The 25,124-nt window shown below is 38.0% G+C and overlaps 1 protein-coding gene across 1 annotated transcript in view; it reads right to left on the bottom strand.

Moving 5' to 3' along the window:
• Window positions 1-25,124, bottom strand: part of LOC126199206 (lysosomal alpha-mannosidase-like) — a 125,282-nt gene that overhangs the window by 44,704 nt on the left and 55,454 nt on the right. The window contains exons 6-10 of the mRNA XM_049935988.1: window positions 24,586-24,722; window positions 16,630-16,763; window positions 7,893-8,112; window positions 7,577-7,776; window positions 7,246-7,436 (exon numbers count right to left, since the gene is read on the bottom strand). Of these exons, the coding sequence (XP_049791945.1) occupies window positions 7,246-7,436; window positions 7,577-7,776; window positions 7,893-8,112; window positions 16,630-16,763; window positions 24,586-24,722 (882 nt within the window). The remainder of the gene's footprint in view (window positions 1-7,245; window positions 7,437-7,576; window positions 7,777-7,892; window positions 8,113-16,629; window positions 16,764-24,585; window positions 24,723-25,124) is intronic.

Genomic DNA, 25,124 nt, shown 5'->3' with positions numbered 1-25,124 from the left:
CCCAACGAAGTGTATCAACGCCTGCTTGCAGCTAGGGTGTTCATTTAATTATCATTTCTATTCTAGCAAAGCTGCATGGTCATATATAGTTAAAATAAAATATGGGTTCCCGGCCTTTGACCTTCTTGTGTGCGAACGCACACGCTATGCCCGAACTCGTACGGGACTTGGTAGATTAATCTGCCACGAGTAATGAGTATGATGGGCAAACATCTAATAGGCGCACTACGAATGTAGTGTTGTGGACATGTTGGGAATGTGGATCTCACGGGGAGCGTGCAAGGGATAAGTCCCTGCAGACGCACTATCCTCTGTGCCCGCGGTGGCTCAGATGGATAGAGCGTCTGCCATGTAAGCAGGAAATCCCGGGTTCGAGTCCCGGTCGGGGCACACATTTTCAACATGTCCCCAACGAAGTGTATCAACGCCTGCTTGCAGCTAGGGTGTTCATTTAATTATCATTTCTATTCTAGCAAAGCTGCATGGTCATATATAGTTAAAATAAAATATGGGTTCCCGGCCTTTGACCTTCTTGTGTGCGAACGCACACGCTATGCCCGAACTCGTACGGGACTTGGTAGATTAATCTGCCACGAGTAATGAGTATGATGGGCAAACATCTAATAGGCGCACTACGAATGTAGTGTTGTGGACATGTTGGGAATGTGGATCTCACGGGGAGCGTGCAAGGGATAAGTCCCTGCAGACGCACTATCCTCTGTGCCCGCGGTGGCTCAGATGGATAGAGCGTCTGCCATGTAAGCAGGAAATCCCGGGTTCGAGTCCCGGTCGGGGCACACATTTTCAACATGTCCCCAACGAAGTGTATCAACGCCTGCTTGCAGCTAGGGTGTTCATTTAATTATCATTTCTATTCTAGCAAAGCTGCATGGTCATATATAGTTAAAATAAAATATGGGTTCCCGGCCTTTGACCTTCTTGTGTGCGAACGCACACGCTATGCCCGAACTCGTACGGGACTTGGTAGATTAATCTGCCACGAGTAATGAGTATGATGGGCAAACATCTAATAGGCGCACTACGAATGTAGTGTTGTGGACATGTTGGGAATGTGGATCTCACGGGGAGCGTGCAAGGGATAAGTCCCTGCAGACGCACTATCCTCTGTGCCCGCGGTGGCTCAGATGGATAGAGCGTCTGCCATGTAAGCAGGAAATCCCGGGTTCGAGTCCCGGTCGGGGCACACATTTTCAACATGTCCCCAACGAAGTGTATCAACGCCTGCTTGCAGCTAGGGTGTTCATTTAATTATCATTTCTATTCTAGCAAAGCTGCATGGTCATATATAGTTAAAATAAAATATGGGTTCCCGGCCTTTGACCTTCTTGTGTGCGAACGCACACGCTATGCCCGAACTCGTACGGGACTTGGTAGATTAATCTGCCACGAGTAATGAGTATGATGGGCAAACATCTAATAGGCGCACTACGAATGTAGTGTTGTGGACATGTTGGGAATGTGGATCTCACGGGGAGCGTGCAAGGGATAAGTCCCTGCAGACGCACTATCCTCTGTGCCCGCGGTGGCTCAGATGGATAGAGCGTCTGCCATGTAAGCAGGAAATCCCGGGTTCGAGTCCCGGTCGGGGCACACATTTTCAACATGTCCCCAACGAAGTGTATCAACGCCTGCTTGCAGCTAGGGTGTTCATTTAATTATCATTTCTATTCTAGCAAAGCTGCATGGTCATATATAGTTAAAATAAAATATGGGTTCCCGGCCTTTGACCTTCTTGTGTGCGAACGCACACGCTATGCCCGAACTCGTACGGGACTTGGTAGATTAATCTGCCACGAGTAATGAGTATGATGGGCAAACATCTAATAGGCGCACTACGAATGTAGTGTTGTGGACATGTTGGGAATGTGGATCTCACGGGGAGCATGCAAGGGATAAGTCCCTGCAGACGCACTATCCTCTGTGCCCGCGGTGGCTCAGATGGATAGAGCGTCTGCCATGTAAGCAGGAAATCCCGGGTTCGAGTCCCGGTCGGGGCACACATTTTCAACATGTCCCCAACGAAGTGTATCAACGCCTGCTTGCAGCTAGGGTGTTCATTTAATTATCATTTCTATTCTAGCAAAGCTGCATGGTCATATATAGTTAAAATAAAATATGGGTTCCCGGCCTTTGACCTTCTTGTGTGCGAACGCACACGCTATGCCCGAACTCGTACGGGACTTGGTAGATTAATCTGCCACGAGTAATGAGTATGATGGGCAAACATCTAATAGGCGCACTACGAATGTAGTGTTGTGGACATGTTGGGAATGTGGATCTCACGGGGAGCGTGCAAGGGATAAGTCCCTGCAGACGCACTATCCTCTGTGCCCGCGGTGGCTCAGATGGATAGAGCGTCTGCCATGTAAGCAGGAAATCCCGGGTTCGAGTCCCGGTCGGGGCACACATTTTCAACATGTCCCCAACGAAGTGTATCAACGCCTGCTTGCAGCTAGGGTGTTCATTTAATTATCATTTCTATTTATTTATTTATTGTTCTGTGGGACCAAATTAAGGAAAAGTCTCCATGGTCATGGAACGAGACAATGCATGAAATTATAACACGATAGTAGAAACAGATAAAATGAAATATAAGAAACATATTCAGGCGACAATTCGTAAGTTTAAATAAAGAAAATCAACAATGTAACACTGGAATTTGCTTAATTTTTCAGCTCTTCCAGGAGCTCCTTGACAGAATAGAAGGAGTGAGCCATGAGGAAACTCTTCAGTTTACACTTAAAAGTGTTTGGCTACTGCTAAGGTTTTTGAGTTCTTGTGGTAGCTTATTGAAAATGGATACAGCAGAATACTGCACTCCTTTCTGCACAAGAGTCAAGGAAGTGCATTCCACATGCAGATTTGATATCTGCCTAGTAGTAACTGAGTGAAAGCTGCTAACTCTTGGGAATAAGCTAATATTGCTAACAACAAATGACATTAAAGAAAATATATACTGTGAGGGCAATGTCAGAATTCCTAGACTATTGAATAGGGGTCGACAAGAGGTTCTCGAACTTACACTACACATAGCTTGAACAGTCTGTTTTTGAGCCAAAAATACCCTTCTTGAATCAGAAGAATTACCCCAAAAAATAATACCATATGACATAAGCGTATGAAAATATGCGAAGTAGACTACTTTTCGTGTTGAACTGTCACTTATTTCAGATACTGTTATAATGGTAAATAAAGCAGCATTTAGTTTCTGAACAAGATCCTGAACATGGGCTTTCCACAACAGCTTACTATCTATCCGAACGCCTAGGAACTTGAACTGTTCCATCTCGCTTATAATATACCCATTCTGTCTGATCAAAATATCAATTCTTGTTGAATTGTGAGTTAGAAACTGTAAAAACTGATTCTTACTGTGATTTAGCATCAAATTATTTTCCACAAGCCACGAACTTATTTTATGAACTACATTATTTGTCACTGTTTCAATATTACACACAAGATCCTTCACTACCAAGCTGGTTTCATCAGCAAACAGAAATATTTTTGAATCACCTGTAATATTAGAAGACATATCATTTATATAAATAAGAAACAGCAGTGGCCCCAGCACCGACCCTTGGGGAATGCCCCACTTAACAGTGCCCCATTGGGACTGAACATCACTACCACTCTCAATATTGCGGAGAATTACCTTCTGCTTTCTGTTCTTAAAGTAAGAGGCGAACCAATTGTAAGCTACTCCCCTTACTCCATAATGGTCCAACTTCTGCAATAACATTTTGTGGTCAACACAGTCAAAAGCCTTCATTAAATCAAAGAAAACACCTAGCATTCGCGACCTTTTATTTAACCCTCACAGAAAAAAGAGAATATAGCATTTTCAGTTGTTAAACCATTTCTAAAACCAAACTGTACATTTGACAGCAAATTATGTGAATTTAAATGCTTCAGTAACCTTATATATACAACCCTCTCAATAACTTTAGCAAACACCGATGGCATAGAAATAGGGCTATAATTGTCAACATTATCCCTGTCTCCCTTTTTTTTAAGTGGCTTCACTACCGAGTACTTAAAACGGTCATGAAACCGACCACTCCTAAAGGAAAAGTTACAGATATGGCTAAGTACTGGGCTAACATACATAGAACAATACTTCAGTATTCTGCTAGATACCCCATCATATCCATGAGAGTTCTTGGTCTTTAGTGATTTAATTATTAACTCAATCTCCCTCTTGTCAGTATCATGGAGGAGCATTTCAGGTAACAGTCTCAGAACACTTTTTTCTACGAGTGCTATATGATTCCCTGTTGGGACTAGGTTTCTATTTAGTTCACCCGCTATAATCAGAAAGTGATGATTAAATACTGTACATATATGCGATTTATCAGTAACACGGACATTCCCACTACGCACTGATTCTATATCCTCGACCTGTCTCTGCAGACCAGCCACTTCCTTTACGAGTGGTTTTAACTTTATCCTGAGACTTAGCTATTCTCTCTGCATACTACATACTTTTTGCCTTCCTAATAACTGTTTTAAGCACCTTACAGTACTGTTTGTATTGGGCTGCTGTATTTAGATTTTGACTGTTTCTAACGTTTTGATATAATTGCCACTTTGTTCTACAGGATATTCCTATCCCTCTAGTCAGCCACCCAGGCTGCCTGTTTGTGCTAGTACCCTGTTTTGAATGTTCTAACAGAAAGCAATTTTCAAAGAGCACGAGAAAAGTCTTGAGGAAAGCATTATATTTATCGTTTACTGTATCAGCACTATAAACATCTTGCCACTCTTGTTCCTTGATAAGGTTTACAAAGGTCTCTACAGCAACTGGATCAGCTTTCCTAAGAAGTTGATAACTATATGTAAAATGTGTTGCAGCACAAAAATCTTTTAGAGTTAAAATTTTTGCATCATGATCTGAAAGGCCATTCACCTTTTTGCTAACAGAATGCCCTCCTAGTAATGAGGAATGAACAAAAATGTTGTCTATGGTTGTTCTACTGTTCCCTTGCACTCTCGTTGGAAAGAATACGGTTTGCATAAGATTATGTGAATTAAGGAGGTCTACCAGCATCCTTTTTCTTGCACAATCACTTATACAATTAATATTGAAGTCACCACATATAACTAACTTTTTGTATTTCCTATAAAGTGAACCAAGAACCTCCTCTAGCTGTAGCAAAAATGTTGTGAAATCGGAGTCTGGGGATCTATAAATAACAACAGTTAGAAGTTTAGCTCCACTAAATTTAACCACACCTGCCCAACATTCAAACACCTTTTCAGTGCAGTACTTTGAAACATCAATTGACTCAAATGGGATACCATTTTTCACATACATGGCTACTCCCCCACACTGCAAAGAGCTCCTAGAAAAGTTGCCAGCCAACCTGTATCCTGGTAAAGGAGGCCTCTGAATTATCTCCTTCTGTGTTCAGATATACCAATAATTTCAGAGTCAACATCTATAAGCAGTTCGCTAACTTTATCTCTAATACCTTGTATATTTTGATGAAATATACTAATTCCCTCATTAATCGGATACCCAAGCTTTGTCGAAAGTGGTTCCTTTGTTAGAGAGACTTCCCTTAAGCAGGAATACCTATCAGCTGACTTCAATCTAAAATAGGTACAGCTCTAAGACCCACTACTACAGGAATTTTCCCATGAGTGATCCCACCAACCCCACCTACACTGTCACCTATAAGCTTTGCCAACCTCCCCTTTCCATACCTGTTGAGGTGCAGGCCATGTCTAGTGAAACCTGTCCTGCTGATAGACTCCACCGACACCACTGAAATGTGTCTCATGCCTTCTGTCATCAGCGCACCCCAAGTCTCATGTTATTATGCCTGATGGCTGTATTAAGATGAGGCCGATCATGACGCTGAAATAGTTCCATGAAATGCACATTCGTGTTGCCAGTCTGAGTGGCTATCTTTTCCAGGTCACCATCTATGTCATACTCCCCATCCCTATGAATAGTATTACCAGCCCCACCCACAATCACTACCTGATCCTCTTTAGTAAAATCCCTACATAACCCCCCTATGTTAACAGTCACCTGAGCCAATCCTGCATTAGGCTTCACAATGCTGGTGACCTGGTACTCACTCCCCAACACTTCCTGCAACTGCTGGCCTACACCTCTACCATGAGAACTACCTAACAGTAGAACCTTCTTCTTTCTCTTAGACTTTGCAACTGTCCTAGCCACCATAACTGCTGAGGTCTGCTGCATACTTCCTACATCTATAGGTACTAGAGATTCCTCTCCACTAGACTCTGACAGTTGGTCATATCTATTGCAAACACCAATAGTAAAACTATCTGAAAATCTCCATAAGACATACATAACAAAGACTTCTTAAGTGCAACAGCCACAACTTTTGGGACCTTCCAAGATGACAAACCAGTAATAGACACGGACCTTCATTCATTCTTTCACATATATTCCACAAACAGTGAAAAGTGTGGTAACACGCTGACCATTTACATGATTTTTATTCATACCAATTTATAGTTAATTATGTTCAGTCCATCTAACTCCCCTCCCCACCTGCACCCTGCTCTCTCTCTCTCTCTCTCTCTCTCTCTCTCTCTCTCTCTCTCTCTCTCAGTTGCACACACACCACATTATTAAACATTCAGAAATTCTTCTTCAGTGTAGAAGGATTAAATTAGTCCAGTAACACATTAACAGGCAGAAGCAACCACTGTTGGCTATTTCTGTGAAGTATACTAACAACAAATTATGAGCAGTGCTAATCAACTCACACTCATAAATATTGGAAGTACTCCTCTCTTAGTTTATATGTGTATATCAAGAGAAAAGTAATGGCCTTAAAAAAAGCTCTGCCCCTCCACTTACTCCTCTTACATCTTTTGTTTAATGCTTCAGACAAAGTGTTTATGTAAATTTAAACAGGCCAATACCAGTTGCCTATATTCTGGTAAAATTAAATAGAAACATTAAAGTCATGTGGAATTTACACCCCTGATCCACATATTCTGATAAATTGTTTGAATGTCTAATGTGCTGGTGGTGGTTGGAGGTGGGGGGGGGGGGGGGGGATGACCAGGGGACCTGTATAAAGAAGAAAATGTCAGAAAGCAAATGAAATTTATAATTGTGCCCCATTTGGTTTATCAGTGAAATAATAATAATAATAATAATAATAATAATAATAATAATAATAGACTACCACCATTGCTGCTTAATAATAATGGAATAATCCTATTGTTACTTACCATTTGCATCTGTCACAGAGTATGTGCCATCCTGCACAGGAATACGGACATAATAGGATGTTGCTTGGCTTAAAGGATTATACACAGTCACTACAAAATTCGATGAACTCTCAGATATATCACACTGGCTTATGTTGCTGAGGAGGCATGATGAGAATGAAAGTGTGGAGTCACCACCTGCAGATATCTTACTGTAAACAGAAATGTACTTACATAATAACAAAGGCCCCAGTTGTTCTATGTTTATTGTAATGTTACTTCCAGATTATATATTTTCTTCCAAAATCATTCATTGTTTGAACAATGAATTTCAAACAATTGCATTACTTACTTCAATGCCCTATCGACAATTTTTCCACAATGCTGAAATCCATCATAAAGCATGAGATTGTAGTCATCACACACATTCTGTTTTTCTGTCCCTGTAATGGCATCATGATGTTGATAAATTCCCATAATATCTTGTAATTTTTCTAAGTCCTCACTGTATGTGTCCTCAACATCTGCTAATGCATACAGCTGTTTGCATACCTGAAATAATTTAGTTTTCATGTAAGACATATTTCCGTACCAACAATGTTACTACAATATTTAGAAAAAACTGATGTAATTATCAGAATTATCCTTCAAGCTGTACTTGTAATTACCTGAAGAAAATTATTTCCTTGTCTCTCAAAATATTTGCTAGTTGCTCTTGATGTGAAATATCCTGTCCAGTACTCATGAGCATCACCAGCATAAGGAAAGAAATCATCTTCTTTCAGTTCCCATTTTATGTTTGCATCATTCACAGCTTTCAGGTAGCATGATGGTGTTGAGTATAATGCATGCAGTTTACTTCCTTCTGTCTGCCGTTCATTCACATACCTAAAAGCAATATTTTCACATGTGCATTTTTCTTCAGAAATGTTTTCCTGTTGCTCTCACATTTTCTGTGCACAAAAAACAATTTTGTTTCCTGATTCATATGCCTTAAATGTACATTAAAAAACATTTACATTACACAAATCGTATTCCCTGAAGAGAATTCTCTGAAAAGTGGAAGAAATATGTTTTATTCAAGAGCAGTACTAATGATGTACTTTGTGTGATTTGAGACTGATATAGCTAAAAAAATATACAAGATGGTTACTGAGTTACTCAAAGGCAGTGTTCCCAGTCTGTGTAAATTAATTAATACATTACTGTGAGAAAGAAAGCTGCTTCTCACCATATAGTGGAGATGCCGAGTCACAGATAGGCACAACAAAAAGACTCTCACAATTATAATACATTCCATCCTGGATTGCCCATATTTTAATTAATACATTAGTTTCAACAAGTCTTCTGAAGGAAGTAAGTCAACATAGAATTCCTTAATGCACTTAATCTCCACTATTACACCTAAAAGTGATGTCACACATTGAGATACGGTGTTGAATAGATACACATGCATGTGTCTAACTCCATATGTACAGACATTAAATTCTTGAAGTGTTTATGGGGATACATTGTGGGCCATGTGATCCTCAAAAGTAAGCTGCAACCACGTTGCCACTATCTACATGGGCAAGGCAACTAACAAGCTATCTGTCCTCATGAGCAGCCACTGCCAAACTGCAGCTGTACCACCCACCTGCTGAACGCACTGCCCAGCATTATGTGCTTCACTTCAAGGACTGCATCACAGACTGCATCAAATGGATTCTTCCTACCATTGCAACTTTTTTGAATTGTGCATGTATTAACTCTGCCTGCAATATATCCTTCATTCATGTAACATTTATGGCCTCAGCCTTTGCTAGTCCCTGTCCTCCACCTACCTATGCCCTTCCCTGCTTCCACTCCAGCAGTACACATGCCTTCTATCCCACCAATGCACTACTGCACTACTAGTCTTTTCCCCTTCTCTACTTCTCTCTTCTCCCCCCCCCCCTCCCTCAAGTATAGCCTCCTGCCATCAACTAGCATATCTTGCCCCACCACATGCGTATATACTCCCACAGTAGCACAGCATTCTCCCCCACTCCTACATGTTATCCCTCCCCCTCCCTAAACTATGCCTCCTCCTTACCCCCCATCCCCCCCAAAACACCAACCAGCCACCCCAAATTGCTGACAGTGTCAGACACAGTCACAGTTCAGTCACGCCCCAGTGCCCGTAGACTGACTGTGTGTGTGTGAGTTGTGCTTGTCTGAATGTGTGAGTGTTTTCTGTTTCAGTAGGAGGACTTTTTTGTCCAAAAGCATAAATGTTTAGCATCTTTTCATTGAGTTTGTCTGGAACAAAATGCCTCCTCTGTATGTTGAGTAGCAGTCTATCCTTTTCATAGTATTGTTATTTTATCCTGGGCTTCCCATTGTTTGAAAATTTTTCTAAAAGTTAATCTTTTCTCATTAGTGAACAAAGATATGTACAATAAAGAAATACAATCATTGTCACTTACCAATAGCAGTTGTCATATATACAAAGGACATTCAAAAAATTTTGCACAGTCTCTAGTTTTTTTTATTTTTTGCAGGAGGATAATGAAATTTTTTGTGAACGTACTTGGAACATTTAGCTATAAGTTGTTGTATAAAAGTATTTTATTTTATTTACAGGTGAGCCATAATGGCTCGTGAAGTAGATGTCAGGTTGCGACAACGTTCGGTGATGGGGTTCCTCTTCAAGACTGGTGATGACTCTGCCACATCAATCCACAGGAAGTTGCTCCCTGTTTATGGGGAGGACACAGTGGATCACAGCAGTATGCAGCGGTGGTTTCAAAGGTTTAAACATGGTGATTTCCCTCTACTGGACAATCCATGGTGCAGTAGACCATAGACAGCAATGAGTGATGTGAATAAGGAGACCATTGATCAAATCATCCAAAATGACAGATGTGTGATAACACGACAGCTTGCTGAAATGACTCGTTTGTCATGGGTAGTGTGTTTGTCATGGGCAGTGTGTTTGTCATGGGTAGTGTGGTATCATTGGTACAGTTACTAGGGTACAGAAAAATCTGTGCACTTGGGTGCCTAGACTATTGACAAGAGAAATGAAAATGATAAGGCTGACCTTTACTGAAGAGTGAAAATAGTGTTTTAATGGCATCACTACTGAGGATGAAATGTGGTTGTTTTTGTCCAAACCTGAGAGCAAAACCCAATCTATGGAGTAGTGTCATCTGGGTTCCCCTCGGAAGAAGAAACCAAGACTTTCATGAACAGCAGGCTGAAAGGTGATGGCCTCCTTCTTCTGGGATCAGTGTGGCGTCATTTTCATTAACATTTTGGAACCTGGCTTCACAATTAACTGGGACTGTTACTGTTTGTCAATGGACAAGCTGCAAAGTGCCATCAATACCCATCAATACACAGCTTCAGGGTTAGCTCTCAGACTACAACATGACAATGCCAAATCCCATACAGCCCTTATGACGTACGAGAAAATAAGGAAAATGGGTTGGAAAATTGTTCCTCATTCTCCCTACAGTCCGGACTTGGCTCCGTCTGATATTTACCTCTTTGGTCATCTGAAGGCCCATCTCCATGGTAAAACATTTGATAGTGAGAAAGACCTTATTTCCTGTGTCAAGCGATGGTGTAAAAGTCAATTCACAGAATGTTACCAATGTGCATTTACGTCATGGAAAGAACATTGGGCCAGATGTGTCACAGCTGATGGAGGCTACATTGAGTAGGCTCAATGTATAGCTTAATGTTCCAAGTATGTTTACAAAAATTTCATTCTCCTCCTGCAAAAAATAAAAAAATTAGACGACTTTGCAAAACTTTTTGAACGCCCTTTGTACTGCAAATGAAGCTGAACCAAGTTGCTTCATGACTTGTAGATTACAGGTGTTCCAATTCAATATGTGTAGTCCTTAAAACTGAACACTGTCTTTTTTTGTAATTCATTATTTGAGTGGATTAAATTTTTAGCTTCTGGCCCTCCGTGTAATTACTGAACTGAATTTATTGTCATTCCAAAATCTGTCTATAGTCATTTTGTCTAGAAACAAATGATAATACTTTGAAATATTTATTAGTTGCCCTTGCATTAAGGGGTCTAACTCTGTTTCTTATATGTATACTTGTCTCATCTGCAAAAGATGTATGGCATTGCAAGTGACAGATCAAAAATGTATATCAAGGAACAACAAAAGACCAAATACAGAATTTCTTAAAACAATATGTCTGAGGCTTCAAACTGAGAACACCCACTGCAATGTAATGTTCATGAAAGTGGTAAACTCTGCTTTCTGTCATGCAGATAAGATATAGAAAATGTGTACGCAATGTCTGGTATCAATTATGCATTGTTATATTTAGTACTAACTGTTTGCCATTGCCTAGTTACTACCAATCCCATTTTTTTATTAGATAGCATAAGAAATAAGAAACACAAAAAGGCAAGGATCAATATGGCACAAAATAATCAGATAATGGAGGCTAATTAATAAGGGATCAGAAATTAGCCGACTACATAAATAACTTATTCGTCATCATTCTAGCAACTACTCAAACATTGCACCCAAAAAGGCAGTAAATTGACTACACGAATGATCAATGTTATTTTTATTTTGCTATATCGATGACAACCTTATTTTTTTTCAAAATCTCATTTACAGCAAGTTTTTCATGACTCCCAGAAGCTGGCTTGATGATCAATTTAGACAAGTGTGTTTTTTTTTGACAGAATGAAGTAAAGTTCCTCGGTTTTAACACACCAGCAGATGAGTTAACTTTAATGATGGAGTGTGTGTCAGCCATACAACAGATTCTGCTTCGAGCAACATTTGTGGACTTCAGGCAGTTTCTGAAATTATTAATTGTTATTGCCAGAAGCTGTTCCAGGCAGCAACACTGTTGGAACCATTAAAAAAACTGCTCAAGGGCAAATACGTGGTTGGTATAAAAAAGGTTCCTTGGGGCAACAGGCTGTTAGCAGTATTTGACAGACTAAAGGAGTATGCTGTGAGGGTAGTACTGCTCACAAGCCCTCAGATTAATGTGCCACTAACCACTATGGTGGACAGCAGCCGGTGTGGGGACAATACTTAAGCAACTTGTTGACAGCACTTGGCGGCCTCTCAGCTTATTCCCTGTTGCTTACACCTGCACAAAAGGCTTGGAATACTATATAGAGGGAACTTTTTGAGGCACACGCAGCTATCTATCACTTCAGAGATTTAACAGATGGCTGCACTATCGCTATTCATGCAGATGATGCACCAATAACGTCTATCCTCAGCAAGGGAACTACAAAAGATTTCTCCGAGACTCCTCAGACATGCCAATTTTATTTCACAATTCACCAAGAATGTCTGTCACATTTGCAGTAGCAAAAACATTGTGACCGATTGCTTATAATGGTGTTGTGCGAGTGTAAAAACAGTGAACTGGAACCACATGGCCCAAGCACAAACTCTTCAGCAGAATTATGTGAATTATGAGCAAATGGACAATTTTGTCAACGTCAGTAGGATATTTAACACTGTGGTGTAATGTCACACATAGTATAACACATATGTTCATTCCCAGAAATTTCCACCAAACAGATTTAGAGATATTCCTGGCCCTTCACACCAGGGAGTGAGAGCTATGATGCAACTGCTGATGAGGATGGTGGTGTGCCCAGGAATGAAACAGAAAACCCCAAGTAAGCACAACAATGTGAGAGATGTCAACAATTAAAAGTGGTGCGACACATCACCAGCCCCACATGAAACATCATCATGCCCTCAGCAAGATCTGGTAGGGGCCCCACCTTACTCAAATGGCTATTTAGTTACTGTAGTAGATCATTTTACACTATGGCTGGAGCCATGTCCAGTCACAGACATCGCTGACACAACAGCTGCCATGACAGTACTCAGTGGATGGATTACAAGATTTGATGCACAGTAAAGTATTGCAACTGACAGGGCAGACAGCATGCAACAGCATTATTGCAGGAACTTCTTCATATCTGTGAGTGCAACTTCATCCATACAACTAATTATCACCCTTCCAGCAACAGAATGTTGGAAAGATTTTGCTGTACTGTGAAGGTGACACTGATGTGCACTATTGATACAGGAGCAGAAACCCAACTGCTGGTCCTGCTAGGACTGAATTCAACACTCAAGGAGGACTGGGGCACACTCCTGCTCAATGAGTCTATGACAAAATGTTGCAGCTACCAGCAGAATTGCTGTTGGACATACCAATGGACTTCTGTGTGACAGTGGTGTTTTCAGAGTTTAGGTGCCACATATGTGAAACTATGGCACTTCTCCATCTGACACTCCCCAAGCTGCTAGAGGATAAAGCCATTTTTATGGATAAGGACTTGTTCAACAATTCCCATGTGTGGCTTCAAGATGAGAGAGACTATCCTCCATCTACACGGTGCTATATGGGTCCGTTTCCAGTTAAGCAATGTGGTCCCCACAGCTTCAAGATATGGGGCAATAACTGGGATTAAGTGGTCTCCATTGAGAATCTTAAACTGGCACTCCTGCAAGTGGCCAAGACAAACACGACTACCAGTGCACATCCTCACTGCTTGTTGGACATTGCACGCGAATCCTTCTGCCAGTCCATGCATGACTGACTGCCAACAACAGCAGCAGCCCAAGCAGCAAATACCAGCCATAGCTGCTGGAAGTACCAATATTGAGGACTCGTGCAGGGTGAGTGGTAAAACACCAGTTCCCTGACGTTTAAGGGGCTCCGGATTTTTGAAAAAGGGTTGGAAACCAAACAATCAACTATAATAAATGCCTTCAACTAGGAAATGTGTCATCTCTTTTATACTTTTAATCTTTGATGTTATTTTGGGTTTAAGCGCCTATTTCTGTTAGTATTCTGATTTTGTGCTTTTGCAGTTGTGATTGTTATAAAGGTGTACAACACTATCCGTGGTGTTTGCATCAAGCTTACTGTCACACCAAGCATTCCTACATATTTTGCAGCAATGAAAACTTTCATCTGTAAAGATGATTCACCATTGAACATTATTCCATGTCACACCACCAGATAAAAATATGCAAAATATACCAGCTTTGGCCAAGTGGTTCTAGGCGCTTCAGTCTGGAACCGCGAGACCACTACAGTCGCACGTTAGAATCCTGCCTCGGGCATGGATGTGTGTGACGTCCTTAGGTTAGTTAGGTTTAAGTAGTTCTAAGTTCTAGGGGACTGATGACCTCAGATGTTAAGTCCCATAGTGCTCAGAGCCATTTGAACCATTTTTTTATGCCAGCTTGCTGATTTGTCTTTTCTCAAGATTTGCCATGATTCAAAGTACAAACGTGGCTGAACTAAGTTGTTTTAGGAGTTCTAAAGTGTGTTTTTTTCAGTTTAAATTCTCATTAATATTAGCATGAATAATTTTGATGTTCCCACCTTAGTTATTGTTTCCTCACCGTAAGCTACATGTACCCTTGGTGTAGTACCTCTAAGAGGTGCAGAATGGAATATGTTGCATCATTTTGAAATTGCAAGTGAGACCATTTGCAGAAGCCCACTCAATAATACTTTTAGAATCTTGTTGGCTATTTCTTCTGTTGATGTACATATATTTGGATTGATTCCAGTACTAGTGTCATCCACAGAAAAATTAATTCTGCATGTTGCATGTTAGACGGGAGGACATTTACATACATGAAAATAACCATGGACCACAGCTGAACTTTGCGGAGCCCCATAAATGATTTATACACTTAAAAGACTCTCCCTTGCTTCATTGGTTAAATTGTTATGTATAACTTTCTGAGTTCTTTTGGTTAGATATGACATTATCCATTGGTTGGCTATAACATCAAATTCTATAAAACCTCATTTTTTCTACAAGTATATTGTGAGTCACATAGTACCTTGTAAATTCCACTTGACCTAGAGTTCTGATTGACATTTATGTCCATTTTTTTGTTTTCAGTGGTTTTACATAGATTCATCAGTTTTTGGATCCAGAAGTTCAATATCCACTTAGATAGATCACAGAAAGTACCTGCCAGTACTAGTTCATGATTTAAGGTTTGTAAAATTTTGTGAAAGAATGCGTAAATGGCATTCTGAGTTAGTAAATCTTCTGAAATCCAAACTATGACTGACTGAAGATATTATAGTTTCTGAGGTCAGATACTATTCTAGAATGAATCAAGTCTTCAAAAATTTTGGAAACTGATTTTAATAGTGAAACAGATAACTAGTTATTCTGTATACCCTGTTGTGTTTATTATATTGTAATATATCATTATTAAGTCAAATTATTGTATCTTAATGTATAGGTCTATACTGAAATATAGCTCAATAATCTTAATGTACTGTAGGTTCTTAACTGTATCAAATTACATGTACATTTGATGACATCCCTATGATACTGCAGTGTATATGAATGAGCAAATGAGATAAAGTTATAGGAAAAGGAATGAATCTGTCTAGGCTTATAATGTAAAAATGAATTGAGTTTAATTACATGTTTTAAAAACTATGGATTCAGCAGTTATGCCATTAATTTTTGATCCATTTTATCTGGCATCCCCTTCACAGCTGCACCTCAACCCTAGATGTGATAGGAGCATTTTATGTCCACAGTGCATTTTGTCAGACATTAAGCCGCATATGTATTATTTTGGTTGGAATTTCTTCATGTGTTGCAAAATTATGCATACATGAGAATTACAAGAATTATTGCATTGATCAAAAAGCTATCAATAAAACTAAATAGAAAAAGAAAAGCAAACTGAATGCATTCTAAAATAATTAACAAATCCATGCATGTGAATCTCTTTATTAATAAAACGTACTACATTATCAGAAATAAATGGACATGTCCATTCAGATGACACAATGACCACACATCTGCTGAAAAGTGTATCACACAGCAGGAAAACTGTCTTAAGAAGCCTGTCAATTCTCGGGTATTCAACCAATAAAAGTCCACAAGAGAGTCTGCAGGCCAGCATGATTATCGAAAATGACTACCAACTATATTGTCCAACAACAAAATTACTGTATAAATGGTTACATAACTAAATAAAGAGACATGTTTCAAGTGGATATTTATCTGAAAAACTATCTGTAATGAATGATAGGACTGTAGTTGTTTTTCATATTAACATCATAATATACAACTGCAGATAAAATTGTTTAATAAGCTCATTATCATCTTTTCTAATTTTTTGTTTTAAATTGTATTTCATAGCCTTCATATTAAAAATGTGTGTAATCAAATGAGATTTTATAGCAACCAGTTTTTGTGCTTTAAGAATGTACTACTGTAGCATGAAATTTGCTTTTCAATAACCTAAAGAACTCTTTAATTTGTGTAGATGAACACTAGATCCTATTCTGAATTTTTTATTGTTGTAAATATTTTATCTTAGTTAAGAATCATCAAATTTTGTTTGACATATAATTGTGGCTTACTTTATTAACTTGTCGAGGTTGACAAACCAAGATGCAGCTTCCTGATAATGGAAATCTCCTCCCATTGTGACAAGGATGTGATCAGTCTTCATATAAGATGCCTGTTCCTCTATATATGCAATGAATTCTGTTACCTGTCATAAATAAGATAATGTCATTAATTTTGCAACAGTATCAGCAACAGCTCCACACTGAAACTTTAAGCATTTTAATGAAGAATAGTGTTTCATATTTCTCTTTGTTTCAGTATGAGTAGCAAATGTGTTCAACACACAATTTTATTTTTGATCTTGAGATTATGGTGCTATTTTCAGATTTATTAAACAACTGCAGTGAATTGCTCGATATATTTGTAATATGAAGTAAATATTATGGGGAATAGTTTTCTTGACCAGGCTAATGTAAACAGAAATTCTGCGCCTTTTTGATCTGAATGCTGTATGGATAGTGAGCGTCATGACACCCCTCCAATACAAATTTTTGGAATGAAGAAGAATTGTCCACTGTAATTTACTGCATGAATTGGCAAAAATATATCAAATTACATATGACACATTTAGTGCATATCATTGTTTTATGGATACCATAGCTGAAATAAGAGAATAAAACTGCATCCAAATCTTTTCTGTATCATGTAATTATTTTCATTATCTCCTCTACCTTGTAAATTCCGCTTGACCTAGAGTTCTGAGTGTCATTTATGTCCATTTTTTTATTTTCAGTGGTTTTACATAGATTCATCAATTTTTGGATCCAGAAGTTCAATATTCACTGGAAGTTTCTTTATTATTGCTGTATAACTAAAACATTCTAATTATATGCAAGATAAACTTATGGGAGATCAGTTTAAGTAAAAAGAAATAGGGGTGACAAAGAGAAATGGGCTGTCTTAGAAAGACAAACCAGTACAAAAGATATTATCACATCTCAAACCTGTTACAACAGCGAGAGCTATTATTTAGTAAAGTAGTTTCCACTTATCAGCTCAGAAACTGTGTTACAGGGAGAAAAATTCAGAATGACTGTGGCAGTGAGGGGAAACAATCCTGCACACATGCTGCTAAAATAATCTGTTGTTTATTGCATTTACAGATGATCTATAATACGTATTCTTTTTCTTATGAATCCACTAGTACTAATGCTAGTGTAGTTTGTTGGCTGAAGAATGCTTCTACATGGGATACAAGCTAACAACTTTCTCTTAATCAGAGGTATACAACAATGACTTCCTGAGAAATAGTTTCAAATTGTACCAGCCATCTGGATGGAAAGAAAAAAGCGAAACATTAATGGTTCTGCATGGTAGTTGTGGAAACAGAATACAATATTGGTACACAACTGTACTGATAATTGAAAGTAAACATGTTAGAGAGCAAGTTAGAACCAATTTTTTAGTTTTTGTATCACTCCTGGCAGTGCAATAATTGTTCTTCGTTTGATTTTATTTCATGATTAACACGCATAGAACTGTCACACAAATTAGCTACTTTATTATATCAAGCATGGCTTCATTAACTTTTATAAATCATGGTTTAATTTCCCAATTACTGATGACAATTGTCTAATTATTTTATCTGAAAAATATTTCATAGGGAAATTACATGATTTAAGATTTGTAAGTAACACATGGAGGTGAAGTTCTTAATGGGCAAATGGATGTTTGTTGTTAAAGTGATACACCACATCTGAAAGCACTCAATTTCCTATTCTCTCATAAATCTTACTTTTTCTAATACCAACTTATTCCAAAAATTATTCATAATCAAAGTCTTCATGTTCCAGAAAGTTTGAACCTTAAGTGATGCTTATTTCTAAAATGCAGTATGATAGTTTTCTAGCCATGATTTTTCTGGTTTTAAAAATGCCCACTTTTTATAGATGACATTGTTAAGTTACTAACTATTTGATGTAGAAAATTTCTTTGTTATCTACTTTTGGTGAGCTCTGTGAACTCCCGTGGAAGTATGAACAATATCTATAAAATAATACTCATAATTTTATCTTTTTTCTAAATATCTAGTTCATAGTTAAACAGACTTGCTGTTTTGCTTACTATATTTTTGTGTCCTATAATTTGCTTCCTTTTCTGGTAATATTAAAAGTACAATAATAGATTTAGGATTTTATTCATATGGTATCAGTCATGACTAATGCATTAACCACAGTTCCTAATTGTAAGTCCCCCTTCACTCTGGCTTTTATAAAGTATTTAAAAAAATTTTAACCACTTTCTCATTCTAGATAGGACCATACATTAGACTGTGTTTTATGTATTTTTCCCATGCAGAGATTCTGAAGATGCCTCAAAAAAGTGACACACATCAATAAAGCTTCCGCTGTCACTTCAGCACGACTGTTTTTATTACTGAAAGAATATCACCAAGGTTGCTCCACAATGGCCTCAGCATGTGAGAATTTATATATCCAATAGTTAAACTGTACAATAATATGTGTAAGATGTAAAGATTTATTGTGTGGGTTGGCCTGTGTAAGCTTTACATAATAAGTTATATTGTGTACAAACAATACAGACTAAACAGTGACTAAGTGCAGTTGCTGTATAAGTAGTAACTGATTTAAACACAAAATTAAAATCCTTTCTATAGAAAAATAATTAAATTCACTCCACAAATTTTAAAATACTAACTGCAACATGAACTAGTAGCATATCAGCCGTAATCTAATGTGTACAAAATGTGTATGAGAAGCATCAACTGCTATATGTATCATATGTTGTAAGTATAATTATTATGATACAAGTATTTCTAATGCTTGCAAAAGCCATCACTGTGATGGCTCCATGCAAAGACAATGCAAATAAATAAACTGAAATCTATGTCTTGTTGTTTGATAGATGTATCTTCACAGTGAAAGAGTACTATAAAATGTTGCCACTCTGGCACTACATTTACATTGTTGGTGCTCTACTGTGATATATGAACTGTTAAAATTATTTATTGCATTCTGATCATCTTTAAATGACTGAGGTTGATAAATGTGAAAAGATCGCAACTTATACAGCAATTTCAGAATGAAACAACTTGGCTGGGAAAGAGAAAGGCTCAGTCAGTAGACCACTTGGACGTGAAAGGAAAAGTTCCTGAGTCTGACTCTTGGTCCGGCACACAGTTTTAATATACCAGGAAGTCTCATATACAGTATTGTGTTAATCATTTAACAAACTGATCACTGAACCAAATTACTGCAAGAGCCAAGACACTCATGAATAACAGTGCTACTACCGAGGTAAAATCCAGGTCAGTAACTTAACATCTGGTGCCTGTTGGATGAGGATCACAAAAAGAAATTATCCACAATAGTAGTGAAAATATATGGACAGTGACATCAGACTTTTATTCAGATTCAGTTATACATATTGAAGCAAGAAACTACTATTTATTAAACAAAGTGACTACATACTGTGGTAAGATTGAAGAGTGTGTGGACAAATACAGTAAATGGAAATAAGTGTAAATTTTATGGTTTGCAGACAAACTGTACAAGCTTTGCAAAAACAGACATAATGTCCTATGGGATAACAGCAATCACTGATTTTATAATGTTACTTAAAATCCGTCTTGCCGGCCGAAGTGGCCGTGCGGTTAAAGGCGCTGCAGTCTGGAACCGCGAGACCTCTACGGTCGCAGGTTCGAATCCTGCCTCGGGCATGGATGTTTGTGATGTCCTTAGGTTAGTTAGGTTTAACTAGTGCTAAGTTCTAGGGGACTAATGACCTCAGCAGTTGAGTCCCATAGTGCTCAGAGCCATTTGAACCATTTGAAAATCCGTCTTGATTGCAAATTTTTTATTCATATGACTGGTTTCGGTTCATTCAGAACCATCTTCAGATCTGATAAATATCAGGTCGGCTTCTACCAGTTTTTCCATTTGTCTGTAAAGAATTCGCATTAGTATTTTGCAGCTGTGACTTATTAAACTGATTGTTCGGTAATTTTCACATCTGTCAACACCTGCTTTCTTTGGGATTGGAATTATTATATTCTTCTTGAAGTCTGAGGGTATTTCGCCTGTCTCATACATCTTGCTCACCAGATAGTAGACTTTTGTCAGGACTGGCTCTCCCAAGGCCATCAGTAGTTCTAATGGAATGTTGTCTACTCCCGGGGCCTTGTTTCGACTCAGGTCTTTCAGTGCTCTGTCAAACTCTTCATGCAGTATCGTATCTCCCATTTCATCTTCATCTACATCCTCTTCCATTTCCATAATATTGTCCTCAAGTACATCGCCCTTGTATAGACCCTCTATATACTCCTTCCACCTTTCTGCTTTCCCTTCTTTGCTTAGAACTGGGTTTCCATTCGAGCTCTTGATATTGATACAAGTGCTTCTCTTTTCTCCAAAGGTCTCTTTAATTTTCCTGTAGGCAATATCTATCTTACCCCTAGTGAGATAAGCCTCAACATCCTTACATTTGTCCTCTAGCCATCCCTGCTTAGCCATTTTGCACTTCCTCTCGATCTCATTTTTGAGATGTCTGTATTCCTTTTTGCCTGCTTCATTTACTGCATTTTTATATTTTCTCCTTTCATCAATTAAATTCAATATTTCTTCTATTAGCCAAGGAGTTTTACTAGCCCTCGTCTTTTTACCTACTTTTTCCTCTGCTACCTTCACTACTTCACCCCTCAGAGCTACCCATTCTTCTTCTACTGTATTTCTTTCCCCCATTCCTGTCAATTGTCCCCTTATGCTCTCCCTGAAACTCTGTACAACCTCTGGTTCTTTCAATTTATCCAGGTCCCATCTCCTTAAATTCCCACCTTTTTGCAGTTTATTCAGTTTTAATCTACAGTTCATAACCAATAGATTGTGGTCAGAGTCCACATCTGCCCTTGGAAATGTCTTACAATTTAAAACCTGGTTCCTAAATCTCTGTCTTACCATTATATAATCTATCTGATACCTTCTAGTATCTCCAGGATTCTTCCATGTATACAACCTTCTTTCATGGTTCTTGAACCAAGTGTTAGCTATGATTAAGTTATGCTCTGTGCAAAACTCTACTAGGCGGCTTCCTCTTTCATTTCTTAGCCCCAATCCATATTCACCTACTATGTTTCCTTCTCTCCCTTTTCCTACTCTCGAATTCCAGTCACCCATGACTATTAAATTTTCGTCTCCCTTCACTACCTGAATAATTTCTTTTTTCTCATCATACATTTCTTCATCATCTGCAGAGCTAGTTGGCATATAAACTTGTACTACTGTAGTAGGCGTGGGCTTCGTGTCTATCTTGGCCACAATAATGCCCACAGGCATGTAAAGAATTTTGTTCAGTATTCTCCGGCTGTTTACGCTGTCGCTTCGTCACATCCACAAATTACACATTACCTCGCGATCACAAAAGAAATTCATTTCCTTCCAGACATGCGTCCATTTTTCTCCCATGATTGGACAATATGCTCATCACCAAAGAGTGTACACCGCCCCCCCCCCCCCCCCACACACACACACACCAATTTGAGTCGAACAATTATGCAAACACAATTATCGTGATAACTGGGTAATGGTCATTGCAATCTGATTTCATTTTTGTCAGTTGTTCATTTACGCATTTATGCAGAATAAATATGTTTGCAGCAAAAGTGTACTTATCAGTTCCTCTTACCACACTCTCACCATAGCCTACACATCCTGAACAAAGTTTTTGGGTGTAACAATAAACTTGTGTCACTACACTGACATGTGAGTGATGATACCAACACATTCCTGCTTCAAGTTCACAGAACTTGACTAATGATGGGAGAATTAATTAATGAGTATCAGTGCAAATTCTTAATAAAAAATGCTGTTACCATGGACCTGAACTGCTCTAAAGTTGCTTTGAGGCTGTGTGATGTAACTGATGACATGATGACGAATAGGGTCTTTAGTTGGCACTGAAGCAACATTTTTTAATTCTGGAAATATCTTGAATAACATGTGTAATATTGTTGGCATCAGTCTCCCAACTGGTGGTTGGTGAATGATACTCAGAAAAAGCATTATATTAATACATATCATGTTCTCAATATAATATTACCTATTAAGGACCTACAGGTAGGTGTTATTCAATCATTGATAATACGCACAAAAAATGATAAGATTATTTGGTGTGTGTATTTGTGGTTTAAGTGCACTTGTCAACAAGGTTATCAGCCCCCATAGGTTATTTGACAATGTGATAATAAGGGATATAAAGTAGGATGCTGCATGCACTATGAAATAATGCATGAAATTTGAAATGAAGTTAAGACATGCAAAAGTATTTAAAATATGTGTGCATGAGACATATTTGCTTGTGTGAATGTGTGTGTGTTTTCTTTGCTAAAGAGTGCTTTGGCCAAAAACTATGTGTAACAGACTTTTCATTGTGCCTGTCTGCAATTCAATGGGCCACTTTACAGTGAGAAGTAATCTATCATTTTCCTAATATTGTTGATATTTGATCCAGGAGTTTCCATTAGTTAATGTTTTGCAAAGTTTTTTATAGAGATAGTTTTCTTCGCAACCTTATTTTCTTTTTTGGTGGGTTAATATGTTGTATTTAGTCTGAACATGATAAAGAGTTCCTGCATATGAGGCTACTGTTATTCTATTAAGATTTAGTCACTATATAAACAGAGTTAAAGAGATCTGGAAGATCTTTAGTATCTGCATGACGTTTTTGGAAATGCATGCTTGAAAAAAGAAGAAAGTAAAATTTGTTTTAATAGTGAAACATTGTCAAAATTAAAACCAAGTAAAATTGTAAACTAACTTGTAGTGATCATGAGGATATGCTATGCATTCAGGTGCAATGATACATATGCAAACATCACCAATTTGGAAAAAAGATATATAAAAGATTTTTGTAACAATAATGGAAATTCCTCTATTGAGCAATACACAAAATAGGGGAAGTCAACCATTCACCTGTAGCAGTTCGATACATGGAATACAGACACCATAATGGAAAATACTTATTAGAAAACAGTATTTTTTTATTAGTGCATGTGTCTGTGCACCATGCATCAATCCACTACCAGTGAGTGGTTTCCTTTGCCTTATTTTACAATAAAATATTTTCCTCTTAGTGGTTTCCCTTCATAAGCTTAATTTGTATTTTTCAATGTGGTATAAAAATCAGAATAATTCCTTTGTTCATCATGTAAAAAAGTTAAAACTGAAAAATATTTCTTTATTTATAAGTCAAAAAGAAATTATGAGTGGAAAATAGGAAGTAATGTAGTTTTAATTGCAGAAGTTTTGAAAAGGTGATATTGTAAATAACTATCAATGTATGTGACATAGTAACACTGAACAAATTCATGTTAATATATTCCAGTATGTGCTATTGTGACATATCTCTATGTAGAATACATCAGTTAACTTGTTAAGACCAACATGAATAGTATTTTCTGTTCTTCTTTTGGTCTTCAGTCCAAAGAATGGTTTTATGCTGCTATCAATGCTATTCTATGCTATGCAAGGCTCTTAATCACTTCATTATTATTGAAACTTACACTCGCTTCAACCAGCTCACTGTAATCCAAGCATAGGGTTCCTTCTATAATATGTTCCTTCCATTACCAAATTGACTACTGCTGGATGTCTGAGGATGTGTTCTATCAACCAATCCTTTCTAGTTATTATGATTGTTGCTGTCAATTCGGTGGTTAGTTAGAAAATTGGGGTATCTTTGGCTCTAAGGAATGTCTGCATATTTCTAAATTGTATTAAATCTAAATTTTGTCATTATACCTGTAACATCTCAAATTGGCTGCAGTAGGCTGTGGAAGCATAAGAGTTGATATTTTATGTTCATTAAAATTTTCCCCTCAATGTTGTGTGCATGTATATATATACCACACACACACACACACACACCCACACACACACACACACACACACGTGTACATACTTAAAGTAATATTATCTAGTAGTTACAATATTGCTAAGAGTCTGTCATCTTACTTTAGCATCCACATTGTACGAAGGACTTTGCGGATCATCATTGATTGGGATTCCACCACAGTTGCTATCAAAACAAAATCCTTCTGGTGGGAAATAAGAGTTATTAAAAGTTGCTGCAAACAGCCTGGATGATGTTCCTGTAACACACATTTCTGTCAGCAGACTGAGGCAAAGCAAGTAAAACATGACAGGAAAGACATAAATTATGAATATGTGAGAAGCGGAGAGTGTTGTACATTGCTGTTAGTGTACCTAGGGACATGATAATTCCTGGGCAGTGTTTCTGATTTTACAATCACATGAAGGAATGCATACTAGAGCCTGTCATAATATGTTTTCAGCATTTTGTCCTGTTTTTGTTGTTGTGAGATGTGAAGTTGTGTTTTGTGCAGCTTTTTCAAATATTTTGAGTTTTACATATTAAAATGCTGTGTAATATATTAAAACTGTGTGGAAGATACTATTAATTTTTCAGTTACAGAATTTTATGGTGAGTAAAGTTCCATATATTTTTTAAACTAGTTATATAGTTTATGGAT

Source organism: Schistocerca nitens, chromosome 1 (genome assembly GCF_023898315.1).
Source record: "Schistocerca nitens isolate TAMUIC-IGC-003100 chromosome 1, iqSchNite1.1, whole genome shotgun sequence".
Lineage (NCBI taxonomy): Eukaryota > Metazoa > Arthropoda > Insecta > Orthoptera > Acrididae > Schistocerca > Schistocerca nitens.
Note: the sequence above shows the minus strand (reverse complement) of the source record. Positions and strands in the feature narration are given on the sequence as shown.